The sequence below is a fragment of the Tiliqua scincoides genome, chromosome 6 (assembly GCF_035046505.1).
Source record: "Tiliqua scincoides isolate rTilSci1 chromosome 6, rTilSci1.hap2, whole genome shotgun sequence".
NCBI lineage: Eukaryota > Metazoa > Chordata > Lepidosauria > Squamata > Scincidae > Tiliqua > Tiliqua scincoides.
The window spans coordinates 43974140-43988950 of record NC_089826.1 but is presented as its reverse complement, the minus strand read 5'-3'; the positions used below and the strand labels follow the sequence as shown (position 1 = coordinate 43988950).

The following is a 14811-nucleotide window of genomic DNA, read 5'->3' as shown; positions in this document are numbered from 1 at the left end:
AGGAAAGGAAGGAAATAATCTAGGCGATAAGGAAACAAATTAGGCTGAGATGATAGCACTATTGACTTCACTGTTTAACAGTTGTGAGACTGAATGTGGAGTGAATTCAAGAAGTTCTTTGTAACAGATACTGTATACTTGTGAATTTTCAAACTGCCCTGAATGTATTGTAAAAGACTAGTATACAAATAAAGCCTTTGGAAAGGTCAGTGTTTATCAAATCATGGGTTGGGACCCACCAGGTGGGTTGTGAGCCAATTTCAGGTGGGTCCCCATTCATTTCAGTATTTTATTTTTAATCTATTAGACCTGATGCTACCATGGTATGTAACTTGATGCTACTAAGATATGTGACTACATTAGGGGAAATGTCACTGATCTATACTGTGAACAGGCTTCTATGTATATGCTTTTAACAATGATAGTACATGGGGCTTAGTCCTGGGTAAGTGTGGATAGGATTGCAGCCTAGGATTGTTAAAAATTTTCCTGCTTGATGATGTCACTTCCAGTCATGACATCACTTCCAGTGGGTCCTGAAAGATTCTCATTCTAAAAAGTGGGTCCTGCTGCTAAATGTGTGAAAACCACTGTGTTAGGTGGATTGGACCTCAGCTGCTCCACCGACAGTTTGCATTATGCAGAGAAGTGACCGTCAAATAATTGAAGATTTATGCTCTGGATATGCAAGAAATGGGTCTCTTTGAATAAGCACATCTGTCCCCACACATCTGAGTGTATAGGTCCAAAAGGTACTTGCAGAACAGTTAGGCAACCCACGTTGTAGTCACTTGGTTCTTGAAAAGAAGCTGTTTTCAAAAGATGACTGATTCAAGTCACTATGCTCTGTGGGATTAAACTCTTATGGAAAAATATTGCAAATGTGCTATGGCAAAACCTGGTTAAAGTACAGTTTACCCTGCATGGTATCAAAAGAATTAAGGAAGTGTGCTTGAAGCTGCCTTGAGGGGAGGTTTTTATGCAAGGTTGCCAAGTAACTAATCTTCTGCCCACACTGTTCACATTAAGACTTTGAAAAATCCTTGCTAGCAAGCAATAAGGCAGCATGGTTTTGCAGAAAAGGTTTCTGCAAAATGTAGTAGAGTTGATGCTATATGACGTTAACTGAAATCTTTTATTATCTGTCAGTGGCATACCTGAGGAGTCCACAGGTACAAGTGCTCCCACGTGGCCCCCAGCTGTGCCATTCCGAGGGCCACCTGTACCCGCTGTCTCCCTGCCTTGAGGCATTCTAAGTGCCAGAGAGACCATGCATGGCCTTGCCGGTGCCTCAGAAAGCCTTCTAAGGTCTCCAGAGAACCTGAAAACATCACTTCTGGTTTCTGGAAGTGATATTTTAAGGCCTTCCGGAGGGTGTGGAAAACATCACTTCTTGTTTTTCTGAGAAACAGAAGGCTTCTGGACATGACTAGTGGGGGGGACAGGACGACAGCACTTACTTAGTTTTGTTCATTTCCACAATGTGCCAAACTGCATTAATCCAAATAGAAATAACTGATGTTGTGAGTTTTTTTCAGCAGTACCTGCTCTAGCTTTTGGCGGGGCGGGGGGGGGGCGCCCTGGAAAAAAGCCCAGCAAAATCCACCCCTGCTCTCTCCCCTGCTTGGAAAGCATGTGCATGGGCCAGCTGTGCCCTGTGGCACCCAAGAAGCAGGCAGTAGACCATCAGACACTGCTTCCCACCACTTCTTGGTAAACCTCCCTGCTGAGCATTGGGATCCTGGCTGCCTTACTGGGCAGCGGAAGGGAGCAGCAGCAGAGGATTCATAAGATGGCTGGTGGCAGTAGACTGTCCACTGCTGCTCCTTATTCCCCCCTGGAAAGCAAGAGACCACTGAGAGCAGGTAGTAGTAGTAGATCATTGTCTTTCATTGCCCAGTGCTATTTAACAATTCCCATATGCTCCAGCCCTTAAGGGACAAGGTGTCCGGGAAGTGTAAAATGGCACTAAAGGAAGAAGAGTATGGTACCCACCATAGCCCAGTAAGTAGAATGTGGCCCTTGGTTTTCCAGGTGCTTATGGAGAACAATGGTCATTGCTGCCTCAGCAATTGGTCAAGTGCAGATGTAAACTCTTGCATGGGCCCTTGCCCCATGTGCCAGCAGGCCCCATCCATGGTGCCTTGTGCTTTTTGGTATCTTTTTAAAATTAAATCTGCTTATGGACATATGAGGCTGCCTTAGGGCCAATCGTACCCAACTTTCCAGCATGGGTGCAGCCACAATGCAGTCCCAAAGTAAGGAAACAAATATTCCCATACCTTGAGGAGACCTCTGTGACTGCCGCCCCACCACAGGATGCAGTGCATACCCATTAGCGTGGCTACACTGGCACTGGAAAACTGGATGCGATTGGGCCCTTACACTGTGTCAGACCATTCATTTAGTTCACTGTTGTCTGTATTGGTTGGCAGCAGCTTTTCTAGGGTTTCAGGCAGGGGATTTTCCCCACCATACATAAAGGGGTCTGGTATTGAACTTGGGAACCTTTTGCATGCAAGGCACATCAAGGGTAGCCTCCCTACTACCTGAGTTCCCCGTTTTGCTGCCTTTGCGCACTCACCTATTTGTCCTCTGCTTGCTTACCCCCCCCCCATTCACTCCCTCTCCTTATCCGCCAGAGAGGGTACAAGCAAACCAGAAGAGGATTGGAGCACATGCACACACACAGCTCCAGTGTGGCAGGCTGGAGAGGACAGCAGACAGACAGAATAGGAGCTCATCATGTTGCCATCTCTCCAATTTTCTTGTTCCACGCTTCCCATTCCAAGTTGCTTCATAGAAAGGCCAGCCTTGAAGCACATGCTCTCCCACTGAGAACTATGAGCTCTCAGCTATGAGCTAGTTGCTGAAAGAAAACTTAACTGAGAAGGCTTGTAGCTTAATGGTATTTACCCCTGAGTAAGCATGCATAGGATCGTTCTGAGCAATGATTACCAAATCATCTATCATTACTACAATGTTTAATAATGGCAATAACATGGTTTAAGCCAAGGGTGTCAAACTTGTTGCATACTGAGGGCCAAATAGCATTCATGATACCTTTTGAGGGCCAGAAGTGATGTCAGTAAACAGGTCATAACAAAAAATAAGCACTTTTTCTCACTTAGGAACTCATTAGCTGCAAATGACAAAAGAGAAAATATGCAAATCTTGATCATATTTCAAGATATGGGAGAACCCAATTTTCATATGGGCTGTCCTTTCAGCAGTAACACCATAGCACTGCTCAGCAGATGAGAGCCTGAGGGCCGGATAAAAAGCTTCTGTGGGCTGCATTCGGCCCCTGGGCCTTATGTTTGACACCCCTGGTTTAAGCCATGCACAAGTCAGCCATATAATATAAACTTCATTGTATATTGGTACCACCCCCTAGCTATTTGACAAGAACTTTTGTTTCTTTAATTGCTTACTAAGGTACAACTAGTAGAGAGTTCTACCTAAATTTACTTTGGGACACACTAATTGAATAATCTGGGCCTTGCCTGTGAACAAATTTCCACATGAGGGTGCTTTCAACACTGCAGATTGAATGTATATCACTATGTTTGAAGTGTTCACTTGTATTTATTTTACAGCATGTATATGCAACTAGGATGTTGTAATTGGTTACTGTATGTCCATGTAACAAAGATGTTGCATGCAAATATACAGTTGGCTGCCCCTCTCTAGCACATGAATATGGATTTCTATATGCTTACAACATTCATAAGCAGCATTCACTTTTATTTTTAACATGTGCAGTAAGTAACCTGGAGTTTGACTATTTTATTGGTTATCAGTGATCCAGTCCCAGTTCCCGACCATCACAGATGTGCTCTAAATTGTTGGAGTTCTATTGTGTACTGCTGTAGATACGCAACCTTCTGTCCTTGGGATGGCTTTTCCTCTGAGCAGCAAAGCAGCGCAGCCCTGATGCTATGCTATGATTAACCCAGACCAGCTTTTATCCAGCCCTGTCACAAGCTTCCACTGCCTGGAACAGGGCTGGATTAAGCTAGTATGGGGCCTATAGCATATGCAGCTTACTTGCTCCAGTGCACACTGGTCTTCTGCGGTGCCAGCCGGCTGGTTCCGACTTTCCTGCTGGTGCCTCAAACTCTTCTGCTGATGCAACGTGCTTTCTGGCACTTTTGTGACCGCCTGTGCTGGCAGAGCACACACTCTGCCAGTGCTGAAGCACAATAGGATTGTGCCTGCAGCAAAGTTAAATTCGAACAAAATTATTTATTTGTATCATGTTATTAATGATTTCCATAATGATTATGTAGCATGCAGCTCCCTGACGTGTATACAACAGAGTTGCCAGATCGTGAGATGCTGATTTGACCAGAGATAGCTTGTCAGCATTTAGTGTGGCGCCCTCAAAAATGTGGGGCCCATAGCATATGCTACTTTTGCTAATAGGTTAATCTGGCACTGGCCTAGAAAGAAGCTTGAAAGCCTCTGGGCTTGGATAGGGCATATCTTGTCACTCCAGTGCTGCGTTGCTGCCTACCTCTGACCAGGGCTGGCCCAAGACCTTCTAACACTTGAACTGGCTTGCCAAATGCTTCCCATCCCCTGTACCTGGTGTTGTGCCAACCTTTACTCCTTCCATATCGTAGGTTGGAAAAGGAAAAGGGGATGGAGCAGAAGTGTGGACAAGAAGAGAGTGGCACTTTCATCTCTGCTGTGTCTCCTTGCTCCTGTTCCAATCCAGTGAATGGAAGGAGCAATAATAACAGTGAAGCAGTAGCAGTGAAGGTGAGTGGGCAGATGGAGATGAGTGCCCCTACCAATCTGGAGCCTGAGGCATTTGCCCCAGTCAGCCTCATGAATGGACCAGTCCTTCTCCTCCTCCCCCCATATCTCTTCAAAGGTCAAGAGGCTGCTTTTGTATTATGTTGGTCATGCTGACTGGACAGTTGCCATCATACTTTGGACTTGTGGCACATTTGCCAGAAAGCTGTCTACTATCACACTAGTTTGTCTAGAAAAAATATTTGTTTTCCCCTACTGGAAAAACATTTTAAATTCCTAAGTGTTGGCATCACATTTTTATGTGCCTGAGACTTTTTCCAGTCTCCTCTTTTACGTGTGACTGTGTAGCAAACTGTGGAATGGCACATTGATTTTGCAGAATTATTATTCAGTAGGAAAGTAGAAATCTTTATGAGTTCCTTTAAAGGGAAATCTTCCTTCTTGCCTCACTTGAACCAAAATTTGTATACATTGCCTTGAATGTATGCAGTTAAATTGTCTCCTTTTCAATTTTTAAATAATTCTTTAAAAAATAGTAACATTTTTAAAAAAGCAGTTTGACACTTGTGTGTTGGAGTCTTTTCCCATTTGAAGCAGTAAGTAAGTTGTGCAACATCAGCTGAAGCATTTCCTGTTTAAAAAAAAAAAAGAATGAAAGGGAAAAGGAATAACATTAACTTCCTGAATGACAGCATTCCTGTTCTGAGATTGGTCACAATGTGGCTGCCAATCAGAAACAGACCCTGAAGGGACGCTCTGGATGCTGTTTACATGTTCTGTGATTTCTCCTTCTCACTTCTGAAGTTGTTCAACTTGGGAAGTCTTCCTGGTTTGCTGCTGTCATGTCTGTGTAAATGGCCAGGAAACTTTTAAATTCAGCATCAAATGGAAAACAAAATAAAAGGGAACCTCTGTCTGATCGTCTGGAGCCTCCGGTAAGGTGCTGATTACCAGGTTGAATTGTAGGGATGAAAGAAGACTCTTCTTTGAGAAACTATTTTGTCATTCTGCCTTAAAAAGCGATGTTATGGGCTTTTAATGCAATGCTGTTCAAAGCACAACAGAAATAAAAGAATTTGCTGTAGTGTAGTAACACTGGCATTAATAAACCAAAAATATTTTGGTTGCTAGGAACAGTTAGTACATAAACATTTCATGTAGCAAAACAGAAAGATAAAATAATAATGGACTTGCATTGCAGAATTGAAAATAACACTTTGTGTTCTAAGTGGAACAACTTGAATGGATGTTTCTGTGTTTGTTTATTATGTGTGTCAACTAGAATATTAATGCAAGATCTTGAATTTGAAACAAAATTTGTGAAGTGGAACAAGAAACCTTTTATGCTTTTAGTGCATGCTTTCCTCAGTTAGACAATCCTTCCTAGAAAATAGTCTGTTTCTTATGTAGAAACAGAGTATTGACTGGAACATATGCTTCACATACATAAAATACATATGCATTTATCTTGGCTATGAATAGCGGAGCTGGGGAGAATTCTTGTATAATAGGGATCCTGTCATTAAAAATAGGTAATCTGTTGCTTAAAAAATATTTTGTTGAGTCACAATTGGTGAACCACTTCTGTTGCGTATGAAATGCCTTCGTTACATAGGCTTTGGAAAAACAGCACTGCTTATTTTGTACAAGAATATGAAGATATAAACAGCAAATTCCTAGTTTCCTTGCATTATACAATTTAAGTAACCTATACAGTAGACACATCTTAACAGTGCAATTCTAAGCATGAACAAGTACTGTACCTACCTCTAAATTCAGTGGAATTTACTTTCTAGTAAGTGTGTTTGACTGTAGCCTAAGTCTTCTTAGGAAATCTAAAAATGTCTACTACTAATGGATTTTTGAAGAAAGATTTTTAAAAGCAAAAAGAACTGAAGGACCCTAAGGCTGCAATCCTAACCACACTTTCCTGAGAGTAAGCCTGGTTACTCTCAAAATAGGACTTACTTCTGAGTAGACCCAGTTAGGCTTGCGCCCTAAGAGTCTGAAGGAGCCTAAGAGTTAATGGCAGAGTGGAAATAACAGTCTGTGTGTGCAAGAATTGATGCAGCCATCATTGGTCTCTCCATCCCTTCAGAAGACCCTGCCAGCTGTGATTCATGGAATAATTTTTATGCAGTGACTAATCCAGTGATTTTCCTTGCATTTGCTTTCTCACTTTCTTTGCAAAACAAGTCTGTTCCTTTTAAAAAGTAAAGTATCTGTTAAACAGCAAAAGTAAAAATGAAGTACTCCCAGTAACCATGCAGAAGAGAATGTTTGTTTCAAAGGGGTTGCCCTTAACAAATGTTAAAAATTGCAAACCATTACCTATCTTTCATACAAACATACTCCCATAAAAAAGGTGAGCTTCATCGTCTAAATAACTGAACCTAACTTTGGTTTTTGAAAACCTTTTTTTTGGTAAAACATTATCATAATATATTTATATTTGAGTGATGCTAAATTAACTCAATATTTCTTTATGCCTTCTCTTTTGCAGATCGTTCTGAAATAAATAAAGCTGACAACCGTTCTTCAGGGTGAGTTCTCTCTTCCAGTTTTTCTTTATATTTGTATTGTGTGCTTATCAATAAAAACTGAGAACTCTGGTTCTTAAATATTTTTTAAAAAATTCACTATTACTTTCTGTATCTTCTCTACATAAAGGAATGTAAGCACAGTTCTTCACATTAGACCTATATTTCCAAAAAGTCTAGCTGTTTCATAGGGTCCAGATGTGTTCCGTTTCCACTTCCTGTTCACATTTAATTTTGCTTTCGCAAAACAGCAGTATGTAAAAGGGCTTGGTTTTTAACCCGTGCATAGTATTAACAGTTGTTGACTAGAGTTTTATCGTAAGTTGAGCGCTGAAATAACGCATTCTTTTTAATTCTGAGAAGTGTACCTAGGGGGGCCCCTTTACCCGCGGATCCTATATCTGCAGATTCACTTACCTGCGGATTGGGTCTGCAGCCCCTCTGCAGTTAAGTGAAACCGTGGATACAAGTGAACGCTCCCCCCACCTTCAGGAGATGAAGGGAGCTCTGCTCCCCTCACCTCTGGAGGGTTGTCTGATCCCAGCAGAGGCCGCACATGTCCGTCTGCAGCCTCTGCCAGGCTCAGACTGAGCTTTACAGTAGAAAAAAAGTCACTTTCAGTTTTTTTGAAAAACCAGAAGTGATTATTTAAATGCCTTATAAGTCATTGGGAAGCCCAGGGAGCCCTGGATGTTATTTTTTATGCTGTAAGTCTCGGTCTAAGCCCAGCAGAGGCTGCAGACTGACATGCACAGCTTCTGCTGGGCTCAGATGACCCTCCGGAGGTGAGGGAAACAGAGCTCCCTTCAGAAGGTGGGGGGAGCATTCACTTGTATCCATGGTTTCACTTAACTGCAGGAGGTTCCAGAACAGAACTCCTGCGGATACGGGGCACGCCTGTACTGGTTTTCAGAATGCCTGGGCCACAACAACCCTAAACTATTTCATCGAGCTACAATGCAATGTTGGGTATTTATCCATGCAATCCTATGTGTTACTCAGAAGTCCCTTTGTATTCAGTGGGGCTTTCTCCCAGAAGAGTTGATATTGGATTGCAGTCTGTACTAATTAAGTTTTCTTATTTGAGCTATTTGTTTTCTTCAGATAGGTCTGCAGTGTGTTAAGCGATGAAATTTATTCTAAGCATTTGTGTTTTTTCCCCTTCTGTTTCTTATCTTCTGTACAGCTCTGTACTTCCTGCTCTCTATTCACTTACTTCCATCCATCATTTCGCTCACTCTTAATACAAGAGAATAAATGAAACCATTAAAATGAAGTTGACAGAAAAGCTGTAGTCACCCGATATTCAATTGACATCTGCTCTGTCAAGTCCTTTCTTCTGCATCATTCTGGGCCAAGCAAACTGGCTTTTCCCCAAAGTCTCCAGTGAATTCTGCTTGGAGAAATCACAAGGCCAGTACTTAATTCAGCTGTTGATTCACACATTGTGTGTGTGTTTTTAGGACAGGGTTTATTTTAAAAGTGCTAAGTGGACAATAATATCCCAGATCTGTGTTTGATTGTGACATTACAGTGCATTTGAGACAGGTAGGTCTGGCTGTGTCTTCAGATTATGTCCCCTTTGTCCCTTGGAATAAGTGGCAAAGTAGAAGAGAAAGGGCAGTTGAATGATCTAGGCCTTTCACTACCTCCTGCTTTACATTGCCCCATTCCTCCCAACCTTAGCAGGATTAAATAATATGTTTTATATCCCCTGAGTATTTATCATAATCAACCACTTATTCATTAATTTCTATCCTACCTATCACTGGTTAGTTGGGTGTGGCTAACAAAAAATATTTAAAAAAATTAAAACATTTTAACAATAAAAACCAAAACACAATTTAAAACACTTTCGGAAGGAGGGGGGGAAAGACACTCCAGGAGCATCTCAGCTACTTAGCGCAGACAAAACACATAAGTCTTGAAAGCAAATGCAAGAGGCAGGGAGTTCCACATATGGGGCACTATCACATAAGAGGCTCTATCCTAGTGGTTCCGAACTGCAGGCGTGCATGTTTTCAGTTGGGACACTTACCCCCTTAAGGTGGGTAGCAAATTGTCATCTATGGATCCACAGTCATTTGTACAACCATCCAGGTTTTACTGCCTCCACCACCACTGAATGTATGTGAATAGAAAGGTTTTTTTTTACTTGTACACATTTGGCAGCAGCAGTGATGCCCAAAAGTGCCGTACTAACTACGGGTCTCCTAATCACCTTAAGGGAATAGCATCCCAACCAAAGCTTGGGAGCCACTGCTCTCTCCTATGCCAATTGAGCTTTGATCAGTGATGGCACACAGAGCAGAACCTCCTCTGAAGATCTTAATGGTCAAAGATCTAATGGTGAAAGATCTATCGGTTTGAATGGCAGAAGGCAGGCCTTACGGTGTCAGGGACCCAAACTGCATAGGGATTTAAAAGGAACAGGACCTTGAATTGGAACTGGAAATACATATGAAGCAAGTGTAATTCTTGCAGGATGGAAGTGATGTATTCCCCCTGCATGGTTCCCATCAACAATCTGGCTACAACATTCTGAACCACTTGCAGTTTCGGAAAGCTTTTGAGGGCTGAGCACGTTGCAATAATGAGTCAAAATGTGACCAGAGCATAGACCACTGTGGCCAGATGTGTTTCCTCGAGAAAGGGCTGCAGCTGAGCTGATGCACCATCCAAAGCTGGACCAAGGTGCTTCTAGCTACAGCTGCTACATGTCTCTCTAGGATCAAGGTCACAACTAGGATATATGTAAAATGCCATGAGAAGAAAGGAGCAAACTAGATGCACTGTGCTAAGAGTTCATGTAGGTTCAAAGAGTTCAAGCAAAAAAATTCCAGATGTAATCTATAGTAATAGGCTTAAAGAACCTCCAAAAACAGCCTTTTAAAAAAGCCAGTCTAATCCAGGATGGGGATTTGTTCTTGTTCCTCGCCATGGCACTTGGCTAGATTGACTATTGTGCACGTATGCACTATTCACAGTAGTGAATGCTTGGTTTACAGTGTCACTTGTTTTGCCAGATTCCCAATCCAAGCTTCACTTAGAGAATTATTCCCATTCTAAGCTAATTAGCTCCCCTTCTTTCCCCAACAATGACCCTAGTTCTGCCCTGCAGCACTGCTCAATCTCACCACCAGGGTGGCTCCCTTGTTCAACCTGGAGAGGTCCTCCTTCCTCCTCTCTCCTGCCTGCAGCATCACCAGCCACTACAGCAACACCTTGCATGTCTTGACTATGGCAGCCACACACCAGCAGTCTCTGTTCCAGCAGTCCCCAAAGTCAATTCACCCATCTGTCCATTAATCAGTTAGTCCATCAGCCATTAGTTCCTCAGTCCATTAATCCATCAGTTCAGCTTTCCCCCTTCTACTACCCACCAAACTCCCCCTTCATCAGGTGCTGCTTTTATCCCTTAATAACCTGGTTGCCTCTAGTGGCTGCAGCTGTGCAGCATATCAACTGCTAGTCAGAGCCCTGAAGTTAACCCTATGCTTGCCTGCCAGAGCAAGGGACCACTGTTGACACCATACCCTATCTCCTCCAGGGATCTTGTGCATTTCCATTACATCATTACACAGGAAAAGGCACAAAATGGGCACTGGAAAGGGCACAAAATAATCCATTGGGTTAAGGAATCTGAGTTCAGATCTGGGTTAAGGAATCTGAGTTCAGATCTGGGTTAAGGAATCTGAGTTTTGGAGAAAAAATCCATTACGGGTTACAAGCCATGATATGCATGTACAACCTCCTGATTTTAGAAGTGGGCTATGTCAGAATGCCAGATGCAAGGGAGGGCGCCAGAATGAGGTCTCTTGTTATCTGGTGTGCTCCCTGGGGCATTTGGTATGCCGCTGTGAGATACAGGAAGCTGGACTAGATGGGCCTATGGCCTGATCCAGTGGGGCTGTTCTTATGTTCAGATTTTCACATACTTGAAATTTTTTGTCATACTTTAAAAAAAATTGCTGTTAAAGGAAACCGTGGGATTTGTTTTCGCTTAAAGTCAGTTATAGGCGTGTTCCCTTATCCATGGGGGTTCAGTTCTGGAACACAAGCAGATATGGGGGATGCTCCCTGCCCTCCAGCACAGCTCCCCTTGCCACTTGAGGTTCTTCTGAGCTCTGCAGAAGCAATGTGCATCCGCCCACAGACTCTGTGGGCTTCAGAATGGCTGTTTAGGCCAAAAAATGTCACTTCTGTGTTTTTTGTAAAACTGGAAGTGACGTTTTTATGCCTTTTAAAACGCATTATGAGTGCCAGGGAAGCCAGGGAGGGTGGGGGAGGCAGGCATCTGCAGAACCTTGGATATGTGAAACCAAGGATACGGAATCTGCAGATACGCCCCCCCCCCATACTACTAAACTAACTTCCTCAAGACAGCAAGCAATTTGAATTTTCATTTATTGTTCTTGGGTTTTCATTTTTTTTTTTAATTTTTCATTTTTTTAAACTTGTTCCACAAAGAGGTGGATCTGGCCAGCATCCCAGTTCTTCTGTTGACGGATGCAAATGTTTGCTTTAATGCTGTCAGAATTGTACAGCAAGTAAAAGGAGAGAAATCCTATCCTCTGAGGAATTCCACTCAGGGCTGTCTGTTATAATGCCCTGCCAAGTTTCTATTATTGTCAAGGTGACTGGTTTGTACCAGAAAAAGCCCTGTCAGGATCAAGCCGTAACCCTTATAGTGAGAACACCCAAGACAGGGATGGGTAACCTGTTTGGCAAGCAGTGCTGCTGTGCAATATTTTGCCATTATGTTGTCAAACTTTCCTTTGCAGTTGTCAGCTGAAAGATCTAGAATCTTTTAAAGACAAGAACCCTACAGGAAGCCTGCTCCTCTGTGCTTGATAAGACACATGTAATCACTGACCAAGCAACCTACATGGAGAATATAGAACCAGCTTGCCTTGTACTGAGAAAGCTACTATACCATCTACTACTACCACCGGAAGTAACTGGCGATGATGTCATTGCCAATTACTTATGAGTTGGAAGGTCAGATGCAAAGTGACCAACACCAGCAAGAGGTTCAGAGCCCAATCCTGTGGTCCGCTCTGTGCCTCTGCAGCACGGACCACAGTTGCAAACGTGCTGTAAGGCTCCCGCCGGAAGTGGCTCAGTTTTGGCTGGTGCTGATCTACCACCCAGCGGGCGCCTGCGTTCCACAGCTCGGCGGTGCCTGTGACTGCCGAGCTGTGGAACGGGGAATGGGGGCGTTTCCGGGGCAGGGGAGAGGCGGGTCCACAAAGCCAAGCTCCGCAGGATCCAGGGCGCTCGGGTAGGGCTGCTCGCCCTACATGAGTGCCTTTACGTTAGCGGCGACCAAACAGTCGCTGCTAAAGTGAGTAGTCCCATTGCGGAACTGCTTCCCTTACTCAGGGGAAGGGGACTAATGTCCCCTTCTCCCAAGGAGCCTCCCACGGTAGCACGGGAGGCTCTGGATCCGGCGGGAGCCCTTTGTGGAGCCGCCGGGTCCCGCAGCTCCGGGTCCCGCAGCTCCGGATGGGAGGGCTCGTTCGAGTACAGAAAAGCATGCTTTGGAGCTCTGCCTGCCAAGCCGAACCTCCTACCATTGTGTGTTGTCACATTCCTGGTCATGCTGCTCGGTGGCAGGTAGCCAGGGATCCTATGGGTACCACCAGACACCACCTTAAGTACCACTGGTAGTACCCATACCACTGGTTGAGAAACACTGAAATACATAATGGATTGCTTATCGGACATGTTATTTACCTCTGAGAACTGATTAAAAAAACTGTCTTCATATTTCAACACTATCTCTGCAACCGTGAGGCCTAGAAATACCTTTATGTTAATATAGCAAAATACCAGTCTTCATAGTGCAGGGGGTATATTAAGGAAGGGCTTGTATACTGCAGTGATTCTTGGAGTGGATATAACCCCCCTCTCCCCAGGCATCCCTATGATGCCAGGAGATAAAGGCAGTTACCTTGTGTCATACAAGTAAGTGTCTGCTACTAACCCCATTGGAGAAAAGTTAAGGGATCAGTTCAGAAACATGATAATGATGCCTTTATTGTGAGAGAAAATTATGCCCTTCCTGATCCCAGTTATGGAGAATGAAGATGACACAGATTTCTGTTCCTAAACTGGTGTGTGACATGATGGAAACTAGTTATGCCACCTGACATAGGATGCCCTCTCTTATTGGTGTGAGTAACATGATTTAAGAAACTAGAATTTCATGAGAAAAGAGGTTTCTTATTTTTAACAGGTTTTTTTAAACTACCACTTTAGAAGTTTGGAACTGAAATGCATTCCTCTCTTTTTCCCCTACCCAGGTTCTTTAACCCAGTTCTTTAACCCGGGTAGGGGTGTTAAAAAAATTTCTGTTTTGGCAGTGTTCAGAAATGGTTCATTCAGAAAGCACTGTTTTAACTTGCTCCTGATTGTGTAACTACATTATCTGTGGAAACAAATAAAACATTATTCTCTGAGGGTGCAATCCTAACTTTTGTTTAGGCCGACGCAAGTTCTTTGACTGGCACAGGAGGACATTTGACCAACCGTAAAGCACATTTGCGCCTCCTCAGGAGTCGGCTGGGCCGGGGACACCCGCTGGTCCGCGGAGACTGCATTCAGCCTCTGCGCTGACTTGGGGAGGGAAGTTGTGTTGGCCGAGGTCTGGGGAGGGTGGGGAGGAGGCTGGAGGGAGGCATTCCGGGACGGAGGAGGGCGGTCCCAGGATCAGGCAGTGAGCAGGAGACAGGGCTGGGACCCAGCTGTTATGCCAGATCCCAAACCCCGTTCCCCAAGCAACATGGAGCGGTTTTAAGCCACTCCATTCTCCTTGGATTTATACCACCTCCTGAGGTGGTGCAAATCCGAGGAGACCCATTGGGGCTGTGGAGGCTAACCCTGGGGTAAGGGGAAGAGTTTCCCCTTGCCTCTGGCTGAGCTGGCCCCCAATCTTGTGCTGGATACAGCGCAGGTCTCCTGACCTACCTGTTCCAGCGAAAGATAGGATTGCGCTGCAAGTCTACCAATCCTGAAAAAAACTCTTCTAAAGATACCTTTGAGAGTTAAGAAATATGCAGCAAGGGCTATTTGATATGATTTTCAGTATATTCAGCTCCATAAAAAAAGAGGGATTTTGAACAAGGCAGCAGTCACTTTCCATTCTGCTTCTAGTGCTTGATTAGTTATGCATGCTGTTCTGCAGAACAGAAAAAGAACTGTCATTCTTAGATTCTCTGCTTAGTATTGTATCTTATAATACAGTATCACACAGTGTTATCTAGTTGAGATGACATTCTAAGTAACTGCAGTTTTGTTTGAAAAGCATGATTTAAAATGAATGGAGAGCTGTCACTTTGGAATGCAGAAACTGGAACAGAAAGGGACGAAGATTTCCAAGTCAGATTATTTTATGACCTTCTGACATCATGATATAGAGGGCCCTCTCATAGCTAAGATTTTGGGAAGCTGTTTAGTGGGGCAGTGTTACTGTCTGAGGACAGCATCAAAAGTACATTAAATG

The 14811-nt window shown here is 43.7% G+C and overlaps 1 protein-coding gene across 4 annotated transcripts in view; it reads left to right on the top strand.

Moving 5' to 3' along the window:
* The window catches only part of SH3D19 (SH3 domain containing 19), a 96701-nt gene that overhangs the window by 23045 nt on the left and 58845 nt on the right, over nt 1-14811 (top strand). For 2 of the 4 annotated variants that reach the window (XM_066632237.1, XM_066632238.1), the window contains exons 1-2: nt 5580-5699; nt 7268-7307. Coding sequence is in view for 1 of the 4 variants with exons in the window: in XM_066632236.1 (XP_066488333.1) it covers nt 7268-7307 (40 nt within the window). In the remaining 3 variants the exon portion in view is untranslated. Of the gene's footprint in view, nt 1-4680; nt 4768-5579; nt 5700-7267; nt 7308-14811 lie in introns of those variants that run through there. The other 2 variants (XM_066632239.1, XM_066632236.1) reach the window with 2 other exon arrangements.